The sequence below is a fragment of the Antechinus flavipes genome, chromosome 4 (genome assembly GCF_016432865.1).
Source record: "Antechinus flavipes isolate AdamAnt ecotype Samford, QLD, Australia chromosome 4, AdamAnt_v2, whole genome shotgun sequence".
NCBI lineage: Eukaryota > Metazoa > Chordata > Mammalia > Dasyuromorphia > Dasyuridae > Antechinus > Antechinus flavipes.
Genome location: NC_067401.1, coordinates 29,304,211 through 29,325,500, shown reverse-complemented (window position 1 = coordinate 29,325,500; position 21,290 = coordinate 29,304,211). Strand labels below are relative to the sequence as shown.

General features: G+C 45.9%; 2 protein-coding genes across 2 annotated transcripts in view; one reads left to right on the top strand and one right to left on the bottom strand.

Annotated features, from left to right (window-relative positions):
- Positions 1-10,629, top strand: part of TAOK1 (TAO kinase 1) — a 132,987-nt gene extending 122,358 nt beyond the window's left edge. The window contains exon 20 of the mRNA XM_051992265.1: positions 1,398-10,629. Within this exon, the coding sequence (XP_051848225.1) occupies positions 1,398-1,859 (462 nt within the window). The 3' untranslated portion in view covers positions 1,860-10,629. The remainder of the gene's footprint in view (positions 1-1,397) is intronic.
- On the bottom strand, positions 9,004-20,650 carry ABHD15 (abhydrolase domain containing 15). The gene is made up of 2 exons (XM_051992266.1): positions 19,573-20,650; positions 9,004-17,190 (listed from the first exon to the last, which is right to left on the bottom strand). The coding sequence occupies exons 1-2, from the start codon at positions 20,502-20,504 to the stop codon at positions 16,662-16,664; spliced, it is 1,461 nt and encodes a 486-aa protein (XP_051848226.1). The 5' UTR covers positions 20,505-20,650; the 3' UTR covers positions 9,004-16,661.
- Positions 20,651-21,290: the final 640 nt, after the last annotated feature.

The following is a 21,290-nucleotide window of genomic DNA, read 5'->3' as shown; positions in this document are numbered from 1 at the left end:
CCAAATCCTTAACAGATTTATCAGCTATTCAGCATATAGTCATTTCCTTTGCTGCTTTTAGCTGGGACTAGAAATATAATATTTTGGGTTATACCTATAATAACAATAACTAGGAAATTGCAAGAAATTAGAAGATTAATGAAAGAAGGTAAATGATTGCTGGATTTAAGTGAATACTTGAATAACTACATTTGCTAGAAGACAAGAGAAAGACAGATGATCAGGGGCCTATATAATCAGTATAATCTGTATAATCAGAATTAAGAGTTGGAAGGACCCCCAGAGCTAGCCCCCTTCCTGGTAGAGGAAGAGAGACCCAGAGGAATCATGTGACTTTTCTTTCTTATATTTTCAGTTCTACATTCTTTCCCTTTTTCCTCCTGCCCTGTTCACTAAAGAAGCAAGAAAAAGTTTCTTACAGAAAAAAGTCATAGGGTTGTAGGTATCTGATCTGGCTCTTTTCCCACTGTATCTTAGTGCGGCCTTAGACTGAGATTCCAAACTTTTTTACCCAGTTCATTACAATGGTTAAAGTTCACCACATACAGTAATTTTTCCCTTTTAATTCCCTCTCTAGCTAGTCTAGCAGTCTCATGTCTCTTATTACTTAGTTTGATTTCTAGAAGTCCTCTGAATTTGTCTTTTAGTTTAAAATAAAATGAATATATGGAAGTGAAATATTGGATAAACTTTGGGATCAAACTCTTTTAGTAGATGTGTTACACACTTTTTATAACAGAGGGCAGCAATCTTTGGACAGTTGCCATATATAGGTTTGTCAATCATCATAAAATTTGAACTTAAAGCACTTAATTGTATTTCTTTAACCTGCTCTTTTTTTAAATATCATTTTAAATATTTGGGAAATGCTAAATTACTATTATCTTTTATAATCTTACTAAATAATATTGACTTTGCTTTTGAATGTGTTTCCAAAAAGTTACAGTTAATACTAGTAATAGTGTTTCAGAGCTGAGCAAATAAAATAGCCTTCTCTTTATTTTGTTTAATTCATCTAAAATTCATTGTAGATTTGCATGTGCGGTATCTTTGTGAGGTCCTGGGACATAGATGGACAAAATCCTTGCTCTCAGAGAGCCCCATAATTAAGATCCTGTATGAGAAGTACATAGGAATAGTATTTCCAGTTGGGACGTGTTGCATGAGTGGGGTACACAAGGCATCAGGGGATGAAGATGTCCAGAAGAGCCAGAGTTGAGACTTCAAGGAAGATACGATGTTGGAAAGGGAAGAAAAGTATTTCCATAACTAGAACTGGAAAAAAAAAAAAAAAAGGAGTATTAGGAGGGAGGGAAAGTGGAAGCAACATAAAGATGAAGGGGGAATTGGTAAATACTTGGTCTCTAAAAGTTGTTTTCCCCTTTTTTCCAACTCAGATTGAAGAAGAGATGTTGGCCTTGCAGAATGAGCGCACAGAACGAATACGAAGCCTGCTGGAGCGTCAAGCCAGAGAAATTGAAGCTTTTGACTCTGAGAGCATGAGGCTAGGTTTTAGTAACATGGTCCTTTCCAATCTGTCCCCTGAGGCATTCAGCCACAGTTACCCTGGAGCTTCGGGTTGGTCCCATAATCCCACTGGGGGCCCAGGCCCTCACTGGGGTCATCCCATGGGTGGCCCACCTCAAGCTTGGGGCCACCCAATGCAAGGTGGACCCCAGCCATGGGGTCATCCCTCAGGGCCAATGCAAGGGGTGCCTCGAGGCAGCGGCATGGGAGTCCGCAACAGCCCCCAGGCTCTGAGGCGGACAGCTTCTGGGGGACGGACAGAGCAGGGCATGAGCAGGAGCACAAGTGTTACTTCACAAATATCCAATGGTTCACACATGTCTTATACTTAACTCCAACGATGATCGTGCGTGGCACTTCCACTGGAGCTGTCTGCCAAGAGCAACTGCCGCCTCCAGACGTCATCACCACGGCCATGTCACCTGGGCGCCGCAGTGTGGGAGCCGAGTGCATCTGGAATAGTTTGTTCATTTTGTAAAGCGTTCCGTTCTGTGTTTACTAATGGGATGTCATCGTATTTGGCTGCTGGGCATGGTTTTTTGTTTTGTTTTGTTTTGTTTTATTCCCTGGAGGGGGGAATACTGGGGCCAGGCATTGTATGGGTGCAAAGCCCCCTTTGCATGTAATGGAAGGCATTCTCCAAAAAGGGGCATTTCTGAATGCAGTACAGTGAGCTTATATTACTACTTCCTGGGTTCCTCTATCTTCAGAGGCTTATGGGAAGGTTTGGAGCTTTCCTAATTTCCACAATCCTTCCAAGCTGCTCATGGCAGGCAACATGTGTGCACTAAGCTAGATTAGTGTGTGGGCCAGACCTACATTCCCTCCCCAGGTTAAAATTCGTGTTAAATTGGCCTGGTCTCTCAGCATCCCCAGAGCAGGAGGAAAGGGGACACATCCACAGACACCAAAGGTTTCCAGGAATCTGCCCATTTCCAGGGGTCGGAAATAGTTTTGCCTGGGTTCTATTTATTTATTTTGGGGGAGCTACACAGGCTTGTTAGTGGTCCAGACCATCCTAGTGTGCTCTATGTCAGGAGGCAGTTGTAACATCGAATCTTTGAGCCTTTTAAGGAAAGAAACTCAGTTCTGGTGTCTTTCCTCCTCTTCCAGTCCATACTGTGCTTTTCCAGCATGAGTGGGGAAAGGTTAAGGTTCAAAGACTGCACATGTGCTGCTCTTCCCATTGTAGCTGAGGATCTGGATCATCCTGGAGGCCCAGCTCTTCTCTTGCTCCCTTCTTGAAAACAAAAGCCACGTAGCCAATATATGCCCACGGCCATGTATTTGAAGGATACCGTGTCTGCAAACTGCTGCCTGTTGAAATTCTTCCCACACTACACATTCACAGATGTGATTTTTTCCCCCCTTTTAGCTTGTTGCAATGTCCTGTTTACATGTAGTGTAGCCAATTGTTTCGGTGTCTAGTTGCCATACAGAGTGTACAGGAGTCGCTGAGCCAATGACTTTGACCAGCTGCTGGCTGACCCCCATCACCACTGTAAATGGGCTGCATGGGGCCAGCCCCCTTTTTGCTCTTTTCAGTTACCGTTTCCATTGCTGCACTGCTCTGCAACTTTTCCATTCGTTGAGGCTTTGTGATCTTTTCATAGCAGGTTAAAACCCCCTCCCCTAAAATAGGAGACACCACTTCCAGAAGTCTCTATACTCTTGTGTCAACAGTACTACTGAAAAGGAGCTAGGAAGTTTGGCAAAATTTTAAAAATAAATTCTACTGGTCAGGGAGTCTGTTGACAAAATCTCTTTTGTTGGTTTTTCTATTTTTGTTCATTTGTTTTTGTTTTTATGATGAAGGATCAACCTTTAGGACTGAGTCAGGAGTTTCCTGGTACTCTCGTCAGTGCCAGTTGGCCAAGCTGGAAGTCCTTGATTAAAACCAGGTCAGTCAAGTTTGACTTGATGTAGATGTTCTTTCCCATCACCAAAGCTTCTTGTAACTTATTTTTTTCTCCCCCTTCCTAGCTTGTCTTGAAGAGAATCCTAGCTGCTAACTCTAGAACTTATATTACTGAGAATCCTAAGGCATTGAGGGCCTTGTCTCACCTCAATTCCTGTCAATGGCACACCTCTCCAACCCCACCAGATTTCATAACCATTTGCCGAAGTGTCCAGTTTCTCACAAATCTTTATCATTCAAAAGATATTAGGCATCTTAATAAAGCCAAATGAAAGAAAAATTTATTTTTATGTAAATTGTTTGGAAGCCCTTGCCACGGGAGGTAAAAGGGACATTCATGAAAGTAGGACAGTGATCCACATAACAAGGGAATCCAGTTAGCAACGTACCTCACACTACAGCTCTTCACAAGTCCAAAGGAAAATGTCACAACTACTTGTCATACCTGGTTATTGACTAGAAATGTAGTTTGTTAGCCATTTTTTGCAGGACAACATAATTCAGATGCTTTCAGAAAATTGAGATTGGCTGGACATTGTGTTTTCTTATTTGATTTGAGAGGGTTACAATTTCATCAGGAATTCTCACATATCCCCCGGAATGTAACATGGTAGTGGCAGTTGAGGGGTGGGATACATCCAGAACTTGTGTGTGTAAGAGCTAATAGGAACAAAATCAATTGAGGTTAACCCATCTCAGACAACTTAAAATTCCCTGGTTGCACCGATGGTCTGTTTTGAGCTGAAGTTATTTATTTTCTCCTTGTTGTTGACTTGAGTGAAAAAAGAGCTTTGGCCTAATCAAATTCAGTTACTTCCCTCGTGTTCTCTCCGAGCCTGGGTCTTGGGACATCTGACTTCACTTACCCCAGAGGGTCTTTTCAGTAGGGCTTTGTAGCCAACCTGATTGTGTAGTCACCAGCTTTATGTGTTGGTCATGTGCAGACCTGAATTATTCCATTAGGTTAATGTTTTAATTAAAACAGATAGTTTGCAAAGACTGATTCAGGTTTTAATTGATTTGTGTTTGTGTGTGTTGGTGTGTGTGCACGCGCATGCGTGTGCATGAAAAAAATCTGCAAAGTCTTCTACATAGTGGGAATTATCCCGTAGAAAAGTTTGTAAAAGGAAACTTGGATGGTTTCAGTGAGGTGAGCCCTTTCTGAATCAGTTTGCAAATACTCCCTGGTAATCAGATCGTATTACCTCTCCGGAGTTCTGGTGCATGTCTACTTCCTGTGCGTGTTTAAGCAATGATGAGGAATTTGTCAAAAATATATCAGAAATTGGCAAGCGCTGCATCTGGGGTCCAGAACCTCTGATAGTAGAAAATGGCATGTACTTCCCAACCTTCTTTGTTAACATTGAATCACTGACTTTGTACCTTAAAATACTTTATTCCCCCTCCCCTGCCCATCTGCACATTTAACTCTTCCCAGAGTCAAAACAGCCCCAAGTTGCGGTTTACAGAGAATACTTCCTGCTTGCTGAGTAGTGTCACGGAAGTGTTTGTCTTTTGGGGTACAGTGGGAAAAGCACTGGGCTGAGAAGCTAGATAGCTGGGGTCCTCTCACTGGCCAAGTCACTAGCCAGCTCCACATGACTTGGGCAATCTCTTAGCCTCTTGGGGCTACACTTTGCTTGTCTGTGTAACCAGGAAATTGGTCTAACGTGAGCTCCAAGGTTTCTTCCAGCTCTGAGATTCCATGACTCCCAGGATGCTGTAGAAGCCAGTTGCCAGATGGGCAAAGGGCAGTAACTAAAGAAGCGAATCAACATTCTTCCTGTCTCTTCTCCCACTTAAAATGAAAACTCTGGATATCTTTGTCAGGTTGGAAGACAAACTCTACTAACCCTATTTTCACTCTAGACTTTATAACTGCAGTAGTTTATGTAAGTACCAAATGTCTGGTGTGTTTAATTCTTTGCAGAATGCATTGTGTTGGACACTGGAATAATACTGTTTATTTTCACCTGTGAAGATAACTTTTATACTTGAAACACCTCCTTTGCATTCCTCCATGTGTGCCATTCACTAGTGGAAATAAATTGTATTATACCATGATCTACTGGCTTTTAAACAAAACACTATGTTAAATATGCACATTTCTTGGGATAGCTCTATCATTTGTATGTATATATTGTATATACATATGAGTGTGTACATATATATATATATAAATAGAGAGAGAGAGACATGTTGGCCGTGCTATACATTTGCATCGAAGCACTTAGGGTCCTGTTCTTTTTATATATACAGATACACACATGTATACATATATGAGTGAGTGTGTGTGTGTATGTGTGTGTGTGTGTGTGTGTATATATATGTATATATTCATATATACATATATATATATATTTTTCCCCCCCAACTCACTCAGTTAAGGCAAGAATGCATGGGGCCCACACTTCTTAGTGTCTGCTCTTTGTGAGAATATGGATCACTCCAGGCAGCTGTGACCCCTTCAGCCCTCTAAGGCTATTGAAGAAAGAGGGGAACGAGCCCATGGGGATTGAGAAAGTAAAGCCACAGCGTGGCACTCAGCTGCAGATGAGCAGGAGGGCACCGAGGCAGAGGCTAGTGGGCGTCTGTGCTCTGGAGAGAGACATGGTGTTAGGGACGCGACGTGGCCCAGAGTAATGAATGGTCGAGAGGAAGGGACCAGAGACCAGAGGATGCAGTTGTGTTTCTGGGTGGGGGCAGGGAGATGCTGCCACTGACCCTTAGCTGTTACAAGAGAATTCGCTGAGATTCCAAAACCAGGGCAAGGGCATTGAGGGAATGCTTTGGTCCTCTTCCCTCCCAAGGGGTGTCCACAGGAAGGGAGTGAAGGGCTATCTTAACGGATCCAGAGGTTTGTTCGCTCGGGTGCTGCTCTCTCCCTGGGCTTCCCAACCAGTAACCCTTTGTTTCTGCCAGAGAGATTGGTTCCCATTTTGTTCCTTCAGCTCCCAAAGGGATAGACCTCTCCATTAGGGGAGGGTTGGATTTGCTAGTGGACTCAGAAGAGAAGCTGGTCCAGGCAGCAGCAGACTCTGTTACTCTCAGGTCATCCATTTGCCTCAATGTTCTCTCGCACCAAGAACCTATTTCCCTTGTCTAAGAGCATGACACTGTCCATAGCATTGTCAAATCAGAGTCAGCCTCTGCTCTTCATCTTTGAAGACTTCCCTTTTGATTATGAGGAACTGTAAACTTTCCCCGTCCTCAGTTGAATACTCCAGGAGAATGTGCTGTGAGCTTCGTAGAGCTTCCTCTTGTTTTCAGGGACTACTGATTGAAGTCTATTTTGCTGTGTCTGGTTATGTTGTCTGCACTTTTTTGAAATCACTACAGTTAGAGCTACATTAGGAATGTTTGTAGAGATGTTCGTGGGCTCTGTTTATAGCTATTAATGCTGTAAAGAAGGAAGTTGTCTTGTTAAACACTGTCCAGAAGAGAAGGTGAAGCTGAGAACTCCTCCTGTTGTGCATTTATTTGTATGTTCTACTGATTCCCAATGTTCCCAGACTGTCTACAGAGGCCATGTAGAACAGTTTCCCCTCGAGTGAATGTACCGATTCCCAGACCTCCGTTTACCTGGCAGAGAGCATCTGTGGCTTGATGGTAGTCCTAAAATGGATATGAACTAAATAGACGCCAGACTCAATTGTGCACCTTATCTGATATCTTGTGGGTCTCTGAACACTTGCCTTTCCTGTCTTCCCAAAGAGATGGGCAAGTAAAATGGAAGAGCTGTTGGCCATGATTGCTACCCTGCTAACTGTTTGCCAGACATTGAAATTTCCTGAGCATCTTCCCCACCCTCATTCCTCCCCACCCATGTACCTTTCCCCCGCCCCCCCCTTTATTTTTATATACAAAAATGTTGAACTCTCTCTGAAGTCTCCCTTTGAAAGTAGCAGGATGAGCATTGGACAAGCCAACCAGATCATCTCTGGGTAGTCTGCCAGGAAAGAGTGGAGAAGAGCTGATACTTCTGAATGAACAAATAAAAAGGGTATCTTCATACCCAATAATGCCTCCAAAGTACGGGTACTTCCACCTGCACAGTTTGACTTTTTTGCTGACATTTTAGCAATTGTGAGTGAAAACCGTGTAATTAACTGTAAATATGTAGGTAACAAATTGACCTAGTTTCTGTAATATTTTTTTTTGGAGTTTTTTGTACTAAAGTTTATAGATCTGTGCCAGCTAGAGAGGAGTTGCTGTCATTGCCCGTTGTGGCTCTAGCATCTAACCCTATAACCATCCTAGGTAAAGCTTAGAATTAAAATGCTTAAATGTTGTATGCAGGGGAATGTGAGGCTTAATCATGTGTCAAGTTTAAATACGTTTGAAGCAAAGTAATTTTCTTTAATGTAACGATTGCATATCTTCGATCGTGAGTGAGGTAGGGAGAGCTCCCTTCCCCAGTGCCCATGTTTGCAGAAATGTTTTGTCTCTCAAGTGCAAGTGTTTTCATGTTCTTTCGATTATGCAGGCAGTAGGTACCTTATGGTTTGGTGCTTTTGTTCCTTGGGCTCCCTTACAGCTGGAATTTCAAGTGAAATGAGTGGAACTCTTTGTTGGCACAGAAATCCCAAGAAAGAGCCTGTCCATGGAACCTGGTTTGCATGCTTTCAGTGCCCACATGACATGTCTACATGATGGCGGCTCTGAGGTTAGCCACATTTTGAATTGAGATGTCGATGTTTATTAAAAGTTAAAATCTTCACTTTTGAACAGCTTAGATTTCCATCAGAAAAATATTAGGGCTATTTGAAAGAAAGCATGGCGCTCAATAGAATGGACACATTTGGTTCTTACTTTCTGAGTTAAGAGCATCACACCTTAAATTCTATGTGTGTAGGTAAAATAAGCAGTTCAGAAGGCTGTCGTTGCCAAATGCATGGACACAGGTGGTCCCTGTGGCTGTTCCATCCAGACCACCACCATCTGAGACTGAAGTCCCTTCTGTTTTGCCCTTGGCTAGTTGTGCGTTGGCTTCCATCAGTGTGGATATTCTACCAGTGCCCATTCCAAATATCCTATTATTCCTCAGTGAACCTCTTCCCTTCTTTCCACCACGATGGTGTGTGTTAAACCTCCTATTCCATACTGGGTGGGAGTTATGCCATCCACTCTCAACCAAAAACTTGTCCGAGAAGGAGCCCTTCCAGACAAAGGTACAATGGGGGAGAGTATTCAGTAAACACAGAAGATACAAGAAGGAGATAGGAGGAGGAGTTTTAGCAAGTTTCCTTGAAATTTGAAATGAGATAGGAACCCATTTCAAAATGCAAACAGTTTTCATGGATAGAAGGTATGGCAGAATTGGGGAGGGAAAGAAGGGGGCTTCCAGGAGAGGGGAGAATTTTGTGGTCATGTTAACTTTGCTTTTATGAAGACCCTTTTCTACTAGGTTAGAGAATTAAGGACATTCTTCCAACTCTTTTTTTTCTTAAAAACAAACAAACAAAAAAAAAAAAAACAAAACAGGATGAGGGTCTGATGTAAATAAGTGACATTTTGCAGTATAGCGTGTATAATTCACCCAGACTATTTCAACTTGATCAATTGTAAATGCTTAAGAAGTTTTTATTAACACTTGTTTTGCTAAATCCTATTTATGTGATTATTCAGAAGTCAATAACCCATTTAAAATTTAAGGCAAACATTTAGGTAATAAATGGTTGGGTTACTTTGAGCAGTTTAGCTATAAGAACCCCCTTGTTTTTGTATACAGGAAAGATAGTATAATGTGCATTAATGAGGCTGGGAGAGACTATGAGAAATGTGTATAGTGTATATTTTAAAACAGCTTTGCTTGTATTGTGAAGATTTAAAAACAAACTTGAGATTTCTAACATTAACTATTAACACAATTTTAACATAAGTTATCCCACTGGGTTTAAGAGCATCTTGAATGTATAATCCTTTTTGTAACCCAGATTGGTTTCTGCTTCTACCCATCATCCAGATAGCCTATTTATGTTTTTAATTTTATACAGTATATTCACTTCCCCTTAAATCTCTTCATCTCCAGCATGATTTCCCCCCTACAGGTATTGTAGAAGTTTTAAAAAGGAAAAAAAAAAATCCATTTTTCTCCATCTTGGATTTTCATCACTTCTTTCTTCTCCTTTCCCCATTTCCTTTCTTAAAGGCCATTTTATGACATTTGCACTATTCCTGCAAATGCTAGGTTTTAAAAAAATATTATTTTGCCATTCATCAAAAAAAAATGCTCAGTCGGTTGCCTTTTTACAAAAAAATAATAATAATAAAGGAAAGGATTAAAAAAGCTGTGACCTTATCAGTTCTGAGTAGGCCATTGGGAGTTGGATGCACACATGTAACAGCCCCAGGACCAGTTTTGGTGGCCCACTCAAGGGAAACTCTTTTCATGGCTCACAGGGCCTTTCTTTATTGGAATATGTTGTTACCCAGAATGTGTTCCAGTAATTCCCACAAATATTTTAAAAAGACCAATTGTGGGGAGTCTGGGTAAGACCAGGTGCCCCGAGAAGGTCTGCTTGAGTTTCATCAAAAAGCTTTTGTGACTTGTTGGTTCCCTGTGGTAAGGAGGAGAAATTACAGATTCCACAGGACTCAAAATTCGGTTAGATCACTTGCCTTTCTTGTGGCAGTCACCATCTTTTCTCCCCCGGCCCCCGGCCTGTCACATTGTTATGATGGGTGATGGATTTCTGGATCTGGAAACTAGGACTGGTTTTTTAGATTAAGAATCATGTTGAAAGTGTGATGTGCTGCCACCGTACTAATAAATTTGTTTTTTTAACTACACCTTTGTCGCGTCCTCTGAGTTTTCAGACCAAACAGATGCCCACAGTGGAGGCTTACAAGGGGTTGCGTTGGGGAATTTCCCTTGATATGAGCACCAGTTGGTATGGTATGATACAAGTGTGCATTTTTCTCTTCGGTAAAGATGGTCCACAGCACTAACTGGTGAGGCTTATTGTACAGTATATTGTCAGTATTCTTCTGGTTCTGCATACATTATAGTTCATATATAACCTGTATTAATTGTATAGATTGTGCATTTAAAGCTGTTACCAAGTTGTCAGAAAATGAGAGAAAACAAGGTCATATGTAATATTTTGTTTGTAAGTATCCTTTGTATCATAGCAAAGGAAAAGTTAAAAAAAAATCAACTGTAATAAAGTAATTTTAGTACACACAGTCTCAATGAGCTTTTTTAAAAAGTTGAATTCCTGTGCTTTAAAGATAACACACGTCACATATTTCACTGGGCAGTCCTCTGTGGCTTGACCCTGTGCGAGTATGCATTTCCCCAGGCCTGTACCCTACTCTTCCAAAACAGTCATCTGCCTCGAGCTCTCCTTATTCTGCCTGAAAATAGTTCTAAGGGCATCTTATCCCTTAGATACTTGTGCACTGTGGTCATGAATGACTGCAGGAATCTTCCAGCTTGGACCTGGTTTCAGAATAGAGAGCTTGTAAGGAGATGTCAGCCCTGCCTGCACCTTCCCCCCGGATTTGAAGTCATTGAAGGGGCTAGATTCACATAGTTAGTGGCAGAGCCAGAATTAGTCTATGTTCGTTGCTCTTTCCATAACACAATGGGTCAATAGTAACTCAGGAGCCTGATCAATTAGATGGCAGTATAGAAAAATTGGCTACAAGTTCTGGGTTCCGGTTCTGCTGTGGCACAGGGCAAATTATTTCTCTGTTGTGAAGAGAGCAGGTTATATATAAACCGTAAAGTGCTTATAATGTCAGCATTGATCGGGGCAATAAAAGTCGCTGGAGCGGCACGGGGCTTGGGATGTTGCTGAATCTGAAGTCAGAAGAGCTCGCTTCAAATTTTGACTCTACCTGTGGGTTGGGGGAAGTCACCTAACACCTGACATCCTTTCCATCTTTCCACCTATGATCCAGTAAGTCAGAAAGCTAAAGAAATTCTCCCCTTACTCTCACTGGCTCAACATACCCAAAGACAACTGGGTGATGCTCAGGCTTTTCCCCTGAGGGTAACTTAGGAGTACAAATCCATCGGGGTAGGGAAAGGATCCCCATCAAAGTGGGCAAGTGCTCCCAAAAGCATGAGAGGTCCCTGGTCCAGAGGCAGGAGTTTTGGTTTTCTAGCCTTGCCGTCATCTAAAAGACATGAAAGAGAGACAATAGCTCTCCTGAGGTTTAGCAGTCTTCAATTCAATCCCCTCATTTTAGAGATGAGGAAACCAAGGAACATAACGTGATGTAACTTCTCCAGTAGCACAGGGGAAGAGAGGATTTGAACGCAGGTCCTTTGATAAATACTCAACGGATAATTATGGTTTCAGTAGAACAGCATGAGGAATAGAATGCTTTCCGTCCCAAGTTCATGGACTCGATTGTCACTCCTTTCTGACTTGATAAGACCAAGCCTTAAGAGTTTCAGGTCTGTGCCTCATCTTTAAATCTACTGCCTCCTGAAAGGAAGACGGTTGTGTTTGTCTTGGAATCCAAAGCAGCACCTGGTTCTCTGGAGGGTCCTTGGAGGCTTTGCTCACCTGCTTTAGAAGGTTCCTTGATGTTTGTCGGAGCAGTGTGTGATGAGAAGAGGAAGCAGGATGACTAAGGAGCAAGAGGAACCGAGTGGGCAGTGTTGCCCAAGAGGAGAAGGCATGCATTGGTTGGCTCCACGTTGGTTGGATAGACTGCATCTCTGGGGGAAATATAGTGGGAGGAAGGATTAGAACTCAGGTGGCCAAACTTTCGGCACAGCACAGAGGGGTTTCCATCATGGCAAAAGTCAGGGCTAGGGCCCATATGCTGCAAACCAGCAGCATTGACAGATGGAAAAATGTTCAGACTGCTGGGAAATGATTAACTGAAGCAAGAAGTCTAGTTATTAATTAAGCAACAACTCTGCTGGTTAGAGTTCTGAAGAAGGGCTGGAGCCACAAACTCCAGGCAACAGCCAATGTTTGTAGATTGGGGCTGTACAATGAGGTATCAATCCCCAGCTAATATGTACGTGTCTCTTCTCCATGCCCACATTAGAGGGGATAAATGTCTTGGATTTGTTTCTGACTGGAAATTTGGGGGAAAGACAAGCAGATAAGACAAACTATCATCAAGACATGAATCTTTTTCTGTCCAACCACCTGGCTGATTAATACATGGCTAATAATGATAAATTGACTTTTTCTTAAAGGGGAAGAGATTGTAGAAAAAATAGACCTAATGAGCTTTTTTATCTGATTCTCCACAGTTAGTGTCAATAGCTAGTTCAGAGACTTGGGTTAAATATTTGAGTATAGGATGCTGGACTTGGAGTCAGGAAGATCTGAATTCAAATTCGGCCTCAGATACTAATTAGCAGTGTGACCCTGGATAAGTCACTTAATGTTTGCCTCAGTTTCCTTATCAGTAAAATGGGGATAAATAACACTCTCCAGGATTGTTGTAAGAATCAGATGAGATCTCTATTTATAAAGCTTTATAGAAATGCTGGTTGTTTTCCTACCTTTGAGGTCTTCTCAACTACACTTGGCCAAAATGTAAAAGTCATGGAGTATTTTTCATTTGCTCTGCCACTTTTTTGTGGGGCAATATTCCCATTAAAAAAATAAAAAGCCAAAACTTCATATCTCTTCATTGCCTCTAGAATCTTATTGTAGAATAGGCGTCTAAACCCTTCACAGGTTATGTTTTATTTTCTAAAATTCCTCCAAGTTCTGACTAATTACAAAGCAGGAGACTGGCTGGCTTCCCACTTCAGAATTCAAGCTACACTTACCCCTGTAGGAAGCCACTTTGGGATAATTAATAACGATAGGATAGCAGTTATAGAATATTTTAAAGTTTGCAAAGCACTCTACCTATGTTAATTCTTTTGATCCTCACAACAACTCTGTGAGACAGGTGAGGGAACTGAAGCATAGATCTGTTGACTTGCCTAAGTGTTACAGTTAAGGAGTCTCTGAAGCAGGATTCAAAGTCAGTTCTTTTTGACTCCAACTCCTCTATCCACTGTACCATCTGACTGTTTTGATATTAGGCAAAATGTATCTGAAAATGCCTTCTGGTCGAATTTGGAGAGATCAGGAGAAGTAATTGTCCTTTTTTTTAATCCAGCCAATTCTCCAATGCCAAAGGCACTGGAGAGGAAGCGGGTGATCCAATCGAGTGACCTTTTCTTCCAGGGCTTAAGACATCGCTTTTTGTCATTTTAGGTTTTCACTTTGCTTCTTCTGCTCATGAGCCTCCAAGTGACCAAAAGAGGGCCTCCAAATGGGTCATATGGACATTGGGCCCCAGGTGCATTGAGAATTAATTCTGAGATGCTGACTTTTGCCTGCAAAATGCTTTCAGCCTCCAGTCTCCCCAAGAGGTCAGACATTCAAAATTATCTGCCTCGAGCTTGTCCAGTTTGTCTCAAGGTGGCTAAATGTTTACTCAGGCAGAGTAGAAAGAGTAAGATCCCTTTGGGACTTCTTCTAACTATGGGCGTGGCTCTGGAGCTGCAGCCCGCAGACTTGAGTTTCCTATAGGGCACCAGGAAGCTGAGAGGTGGAGAGGAAGCAACTTCCTCGCCCTGTGGAGTTGGCAAGTTGGTGTGGATGGTTGTGAGGTTTTCCCACTTCCTTTCTCTGGGCCCTATTTTTCTCCTCTGTGAAAGTAAGTGGATGGAACTAAGTGAGCCTGAAACTAGCTCCCAGCTGTGTGATTCTGAGCCATGTCCTCTTGGCTCCCCCCGAGAGCTGCCAGGGTTTGGACACACCAACTTTGGAGTTTACCCTGATGTGACTTGTCACTGCAAGTACCTGGGAAACCTGAAGGCAATTAATAATCGCTTCTTTTCCTTTTTTAACTTATTCTCCTTCCTTGTCTTCTGTTCTCTCCTTCTCTTTCTTTTTTTCTTCATTCTTCTCTTCCAAAAAAAAAATCACCAATGATGATGATTATTGGAAGACCTACATGAGTTACTACATCACCGTGCCTTTGGAGATGGGGCACACAATGGGCATGAGCTTTTCTTGCTTGCTAAAGCCACCAGGCGATTTCTGACTTTGCACCCAGCTTTGAATCACTGGTTGCCAAGGAGGAAAAAAAAAGTCTTGATAAAGGAAATGCTGATTCATTCATTCACTGAAGTGTTTGAACACCTGCCATGGGCACAGCTTTGTGCTGAGCTACGTCAGGGCCATGACCGCCTACCTTCTCGCCCGGCCTTTTGTCAGAGCGCCATGTATGCCCCAGAACTGTTTGATTTATATTTCAGCTGCTTTTCCTGGCCTTTCCTGTCACTGGCTGAAGGTTAGAAGGTGACAGAACAGAGGGAGGAGGAGGAGGAAGAGGAGGAGCAAAGGCCCATCCAACTCCCAAACAAAATTCCTCCTGAATGATCCAGCTCTGTCCGTATCTGGAGCCTGGAGGTGTTTCTCGGGCCTAGGCAAATTACCGGATCCATTAGACCTTACCTCCAAAGAACAGCAGTGATCTGATCTGCAGAGCTGAGATTTTGCCGCTAGGAGTATCAGAGGCGGGCCTTTCGTCTTGCGTGACTTTGGGCAAATGTGTTTCCCTTTTCAAAGCTTCTTTGTTGCTTTTTAGACCAGGATGTGGTTTGGTCACATCTGAGCAAATACTCTCCAGCTCGGCATGAGGGAGTACATGGGCAGGTTCAAAGAAAATCGTGACTCACGAGACTTCGTGTCTTAGTGAAACGCAGTGTACCTTGGGGGCCGTCGCAGACAAGGATGTCCTCCCATCTGCAGTCCGTTTCTTTCTGCTTACCTCATAGAACAAAGCATCCCTTCACTGCCGATGATTGTAAACCGGAGGAAGCAGGGATGCCTTCAAGCAGTCCTAAATTCAGTGAGAATGGACTTTCAAATAACTGGGACAGGAAAGAAAAAAAAAGATGATAAAAAATTGAGTATTAAGAAGACACTGGATAGGCAGTAACCCTTCAGGGTTTCCAGTTTTTCCTTCACAGTACGTGTAATAACTTTCCCCTTTCTCCTGACCCTGGAATGGAGGAAAGTCTCTAGTGTCCATTTGAAGAAATAGGCTCGTGGTCCAGAAAACTCTGGAGAGAAAAGAGACTTTTGAGTTTGTCTTTCCATCCTTATGTAAAATAATACGAGCCTTTAAACTTAGCCCACAGGAGAGAAATGGGAGCTTAGGATCCATCTTTCTTGGAATAGAGCAATCATACCCCAGACAGGAAAAGGTTCTTGAAAACCTCGCAGGAAATTGGAGAAGCTGGGTCACTTAAAGAAGCCCCAGCTGTGCCGGCAGTCCTTTATCCCGAGGATCCTGGCACCATCCCAGGGACCTTCTCAGAACAGGCCCTGGCTCTCCAGCCTTTTGGTTCATGATACCGAACCAGCCCAAGCTCAAATGGGGATTTTTATCCCATTTTTTAGCCATTTTCCTTATCCTCTCTTCTCTTCCTTGTCAGGAAGATCGTACCGAAGGGAATGAAAAGAGTCTGAAAGTGGGAATCTGAGGAGACCTAGAAAAAGATTTTTGCCTTTAACCCTCACATCTCCTTCTACCCCTCAGGTTCAAGGCTCAGGGAGCCGCTGCCCAAACCAGAATGAATGACTACCTATAGGTCCTGTCTCATTTGGGGGGACCCCAGTTTTCTCTAATACAAATGAGGAGTTTATCCCTTACATCACCCTGAAACAACTCCTGTATTCGGAACAGAGCTTTCCAGGCCGAGGGAAAGGGGTGGGACTTAATAAACACAGGATGTTTGCATTCAAGGCCTTGTAGTTCTTCTACCAAGTGGCTAAAGGGCTGAGTCGTAGCCTCAAAAATAGGACTCCACATGTGACTCCCAACATAAATGTGCTGCTCACTGCTACTTCTGAGAAAACGGCTTTTTGCCGTCCACTTTTCCTATCACTTTCCTATCTGATCAGTGCACCCCTGCTCTGGCTTTTGGAATCCCTGATGATGGGAAAAGAAGGCAAGCCAGAACAGGATGTTTAGGGCAGGATGAATTTTAGGGAAATGACCCCTTCCATTTCGAGGACATAGGAACAAGCCCCCACAGGCCATCACCCCCGCTAAGAGACAAAGTCGCTCAAAGAGGAATGGTGGCCACCCCCTCCAAAGCTGGCCTCTTCCATTTGGGACCCCAGCTGATGGACGGAAGCAGCCAGCTTCCTTTCCCCACAAGGCATTGGGATCAGGGGCAGCAATAAGAGGGGGGGGGGGGGGAAGGGGGGAGTGTCTCTGCACTTCACTTTGTATATGAGCGCTTCCAGCTGAACATCTCCTCAAGTCGAGGGGAGGCCGGTGCCGTCTCCCGCTTCTGCAGAGTAAATCGCCGGCGCCGGCCTGCCAAGAAGGAGGAGCGGTGGCGGGAAAGCCCCTTCACCCTTTCTTCTGACTGGAAGAATTCAATCAGAGCCTGGAAATACTCCAGGGTAGCCTCGTGGCTCCAGGCCGGGGAAGAGTCCTCCCTGAGGAAGCCACAGTGGCCTCCATGGCGGCTGAGCAGGAGAAAGAAGTAGGGGTTGTTCTGGAAGAGTTTGGTGGGCAGGGTTTGGCCCGGAGGGCCCCGAACGGGGTCATCGGCACTGCAAATGCACAGCACGGGCACCGCAGCCTCATCCACATCCCGGAGGGGGTCATTGTCGTCCCAATAGGTGTCCCAACTGATGGGGAGGTTCTTGGTCCGGCAGAAAAGGGCCTCCTCAAATTCCCGCAGAGAGCGGCTCATAAAGAGTTTGTCCGTGTCCACTATGTCATCTAGGGCTGTAGCATATCTGTCAATGACAAAGATTATAAATTGAGGCAGAAGAAGAAGTGGATTATTGGTTTCTCCTGCTTTCTTGGGATATTATTTTAGAACAGAAGTTCTTTTTTTTTTTTTTTTTTAAATTAAAGCTTGTTATTTACAAAGCATAGGCTTGGGTAATTTTTCCAACATTTACCCTTGCATAACCTTTTGTTCCAACTTTTCCCCTCCTTCCCCCCACCCCCTCCCTTAGCTGGCGGGTAGTCCGATGCATGTTACATGTTGAAATACGTGTTAGATCCAATATATGCATACATATTTATACAATTATCTTGTTGGGCAAGAAAAATCAGATCAAGAAGGAGGGAAAAGAAAAACTGAGAAAGAAAACAATGCAAGCAAATAACAGAAAGAGTGAGAATGTTATGTTGTAGAACAGAAGTTCTTAAGCTGGAGTCTATAGACCCCTAAGGGAGATAGATTTCAGGCAATCTGAAGTTGGTGGAAAAAATGACATGTTTATTTTCAGTAAATTGGTTTTCTTTGTAGTTCTATGTATTTTATATGCTTAAAAACATGATTATGAGATGTCTAAAGAGTCAGACACAAAAGAGGGTAATTCTCCTTGTTCAAGAAGTGTTAAATAATGTTTCCAGACTGCCAGAGCCATGCTTCTAATAATCCCAAATTGCAAATAATAAAGAGATCATTTCTGTTCGGGTTTGGAGTAGGCGAGAAAGCTCCAATACATACATCATATTTTCCTCCCAAGCAATGTAGCCTTGTTTTTGGTGGTATCCTTGTCGCCTAACATTGAACATACTCTTTGATTGCTCTGACTTGGAAATCAGGGAACTCGGTTTTAGTCATAAACTAACTCAACACAGTATGACCTTAGGCAAGTCCCCCTATTTTTCTGATTTCCTTGATATGGTATTGAACTAAATAATGTCTGGCTATCCTACCAGCTCTGATAACCTATGAATTTATGATCATCTTTGGGAGCAGATCCACTGTCCTAGTGACATTTTGCTTGGGCTGATGCGAAAAGTCATTTGCCTATCATGATTGTACGGGGCCTGGACATTTGGGGAAGACATTCCAAGAAGGAACTTGGTGGCAGAGGAAGCTGAGGAAGAATTCAGAATCTACTGCAGTCCTCCAGGCAGAGGACCTGAAAGGAGACTTTCAGTGAGATGCGCAGGGATGAAAGTCTGAAGACATTAGCGTGCGTTTGTTTCCGATTCAGACTCCCACAATGTGACAGTTCTCAGGCGGGACTCAAGCGAGGTCAATGGCATCTCTCCTCACCATAAGATTCAACTAGCTTCAAATCTGTCATGGACCATGGCTGATACCCAAGATGGATGTCATCTGCTGGGCCCAAAAAGGTTTGCCTCGGATGCTCGGCCTCAGACTCGCTGACTACCGGCCCTTCCCATGCCTCTGCATTCCTCACCCCTGAGTTTGGAGTACGGTCGCAAGGTCAGGAGTGGTTGACTCTTGGTGGTGGGGAAGCACAGGGTGGCAGCTTCTAGTACAAGTCATTTGGGCCTTGAAACCAAGAAGGAAGATGGACACCTGGGTCTCTAAATGGGATTTTCTGTTACCATGGCAGCTCTGTGGAGTACAAAGTTTGTTCATCACAGTTTTGAGGGGAGGGGGAAAAGGAAGAGAAAGACAACGGGAAAAAGGAGGCAGAAGAGTTTTTTTTAAATCTCTGCATTTACCATATTGACCACTTATCTGCTGTGGAAACTCCCTCCCCTCCCCCAAGGTTGGGGACATGGACCCCCTCTCTATTGAGAAGTAGCCACCCCCAGTTCTTCAGGGATCAAAAGACTCAAGAGAATTAAAGAACATTAGAACAAAAAAGGGACCTTAAGAGTCCATCCAGTCTGACCCTCTCATTTTCCAAGGTAGGATGCTTAGGCTGGAGAGAGGAAGTGACTGAAGTTCACCTAACAAGCCGGTGACTGAGCTGGGACACTGTCCAACGCTCTCTGTGGCATCTGCCTGGGTCTAAGGATGATTCATCTTGTGGGTGCCCATTTCCTGCCTTCCTCTGCAGCCAAGCTGAGTAAGAGCCCTCCTTGGGCCCTGAGACACAGTCCCTTCCCTCTGCGGACCCCTCCAGCTTTGGACAGCCCCGGCCTGCTCAGAGGCTGAGACGGGTGTGGATTAGAACGGGAGAAGAGGCGCGGCCCAAAGGGAGCAGCGACTAGATCGCTTTCTTTCCCGCCGCGGGCTCGGGTGCAGAAGTCGGCCCAGACTTTCCCTAAGGCCTGACACCTGTGAGACTCGGTCAGTCTCCCCGGCAGCCCCGCGAGGGGCGGGGGCGGGGCGGGGGATCCGCGGCGTCTCCGCTGCGGGCCGGGGCCGCTTCTGCGCCTTCTGCCCAGGTACCCACCTGCTGAGAGTGATTTTCTGGTGCAGCAGGAAGGCCCTTTCGTAGAGCCAGGGAAGCCCATCCTCAAACCACTCCCGGCAGCGGAGCACTGGCGAAATACAGGCTGCTCCCGTGGCGTAGCTGGAGGAGCCGCACTCCCCCAAGTAGGACAGCAGCAAGGCCGAGCCCGAGCCTTCGCTGACCAGGAACAGGGGCGCCGCCGGCTGTCGGAAGCGAATGTAGGTGACGGCCTCCTTGAGATCCGAGGGGTCCCCGAACGTCTGCAGCTGGGTGTTGAGCAGCGGGCAGCCCTGATGGCCCCTTCGGTGGAAGATGACCGGGTAGTAGCCCTTCTCCAGGGCCAGGAGGCAAAGCTGCACCACGTTGCGCGTGAGGAGCCCCCAGGAGTTGGGGATGACCAGCAGGACCGGCGGGGAGCTGTGGGCCTTCGTCAGCACCTGGGGGTTGGGGGCCCAAGGCCCCACCACCCAGTCCAGGGCCACCAGCCCGTTGTCCGCCAGCTGGAGGTTCTCGCGGGCCAGCTGGAGCCCCCGGCCCGGCGGGAGCATGAAATGGTACAGGGTCTGGAGGTGGGGCCCGGACAGCCACGAGCCGTGGGCAGGCTCGCTCAGGGCCACGGACCTGCGGAAGGTGCGCAGCAGAAGGTGGGCCAGGGCCGAGCGCTTGAAGATGAGGCGGCAGCCCCCGGCCACCAGCTCCTGGCCCTTACTGAAGCCGTCCCAAAAGGCGGCCCTTTCCCCCTCTTGCTCCTCATTCTCTTCCTCTTCTTCCTCGTCGTCCTCTTCTTCCTCCACCACCTGTGCCTTGGTGCCCTCCTCTCTCCCGGACGCCGGCTCCTTGCCGGCCCCGTCAGGGAATCTCCTCAGCCATCGGGCCAGGACGCAGAGCAGGCTCAGGGCAAGCAGGGCGAGGGCGGGGCCCCAGGCTGGCATGGCGCGTGCGGAACGGCCCGGGGTCCGAAGGGGAGGGAGCGGGCTGCCGCGCGGAGCCAGCCGGGCCGTGGCCGGCGAGCGTCCGCCCCCTCGGAAATCTGCGAGCTCGGCACCGGGCGGCAGCGACCGCGGACCCCGAGAGCCCTCCCGCGTGGGGGCCCTGGCTCCCTATTGGCCCGGCCTCAGAAGCCAGCCAGTTCGGGGCCGCCCGCCCTCACCCCGCCCCCCCGCCCGTCCTTTGTGCAGTGATTGTGGCTGGCCGGAGTGTGGGCTGAGGGGGCGCCCGGAGCCCGGAGCTGGGCGGGGCGCGCTCTCCCTGCCTGCCGGAAGGGGCCGTGGGTAGGAAGGTGGTGCCAACTGGGCGGCGGAGGGAGGGCGTGCAGCCCTGCTCGTGCCTGCTCTGAGAGATCCCAGATAGACTCCGGGGAGCTGCGGGAACTCCCCCCGCTTCTCCCAGGGAACCTCCCGTTATCCACGTATGCTGGACTGTCGGGGCAGGCTCAACCGGGAGGGTGGGAGGAGGGGGACCAAGAAAAGTTCGAGGGCAGCGTCCGCGGGCCGGGCCTTCCTCCTCCCCCCCGGGCTGTGGCTGGCTGGCCTCCGGGCCGTCCCTCTGTCTGAGCCACTGCAGAAGCTGCACTTTCTCCTCCCTTCCCCTGTCGTCCTCTCCGGACCCAGGCTCTCTGCCTGGTCTTGGCCCTCGGGCTTCGGGCTCGGCCGCCACGGTCCACAGGGCAAGTGGGAGCTAGAGAGCTTAGGGAGGGGAAGAGGCTACTGTATCAAAGC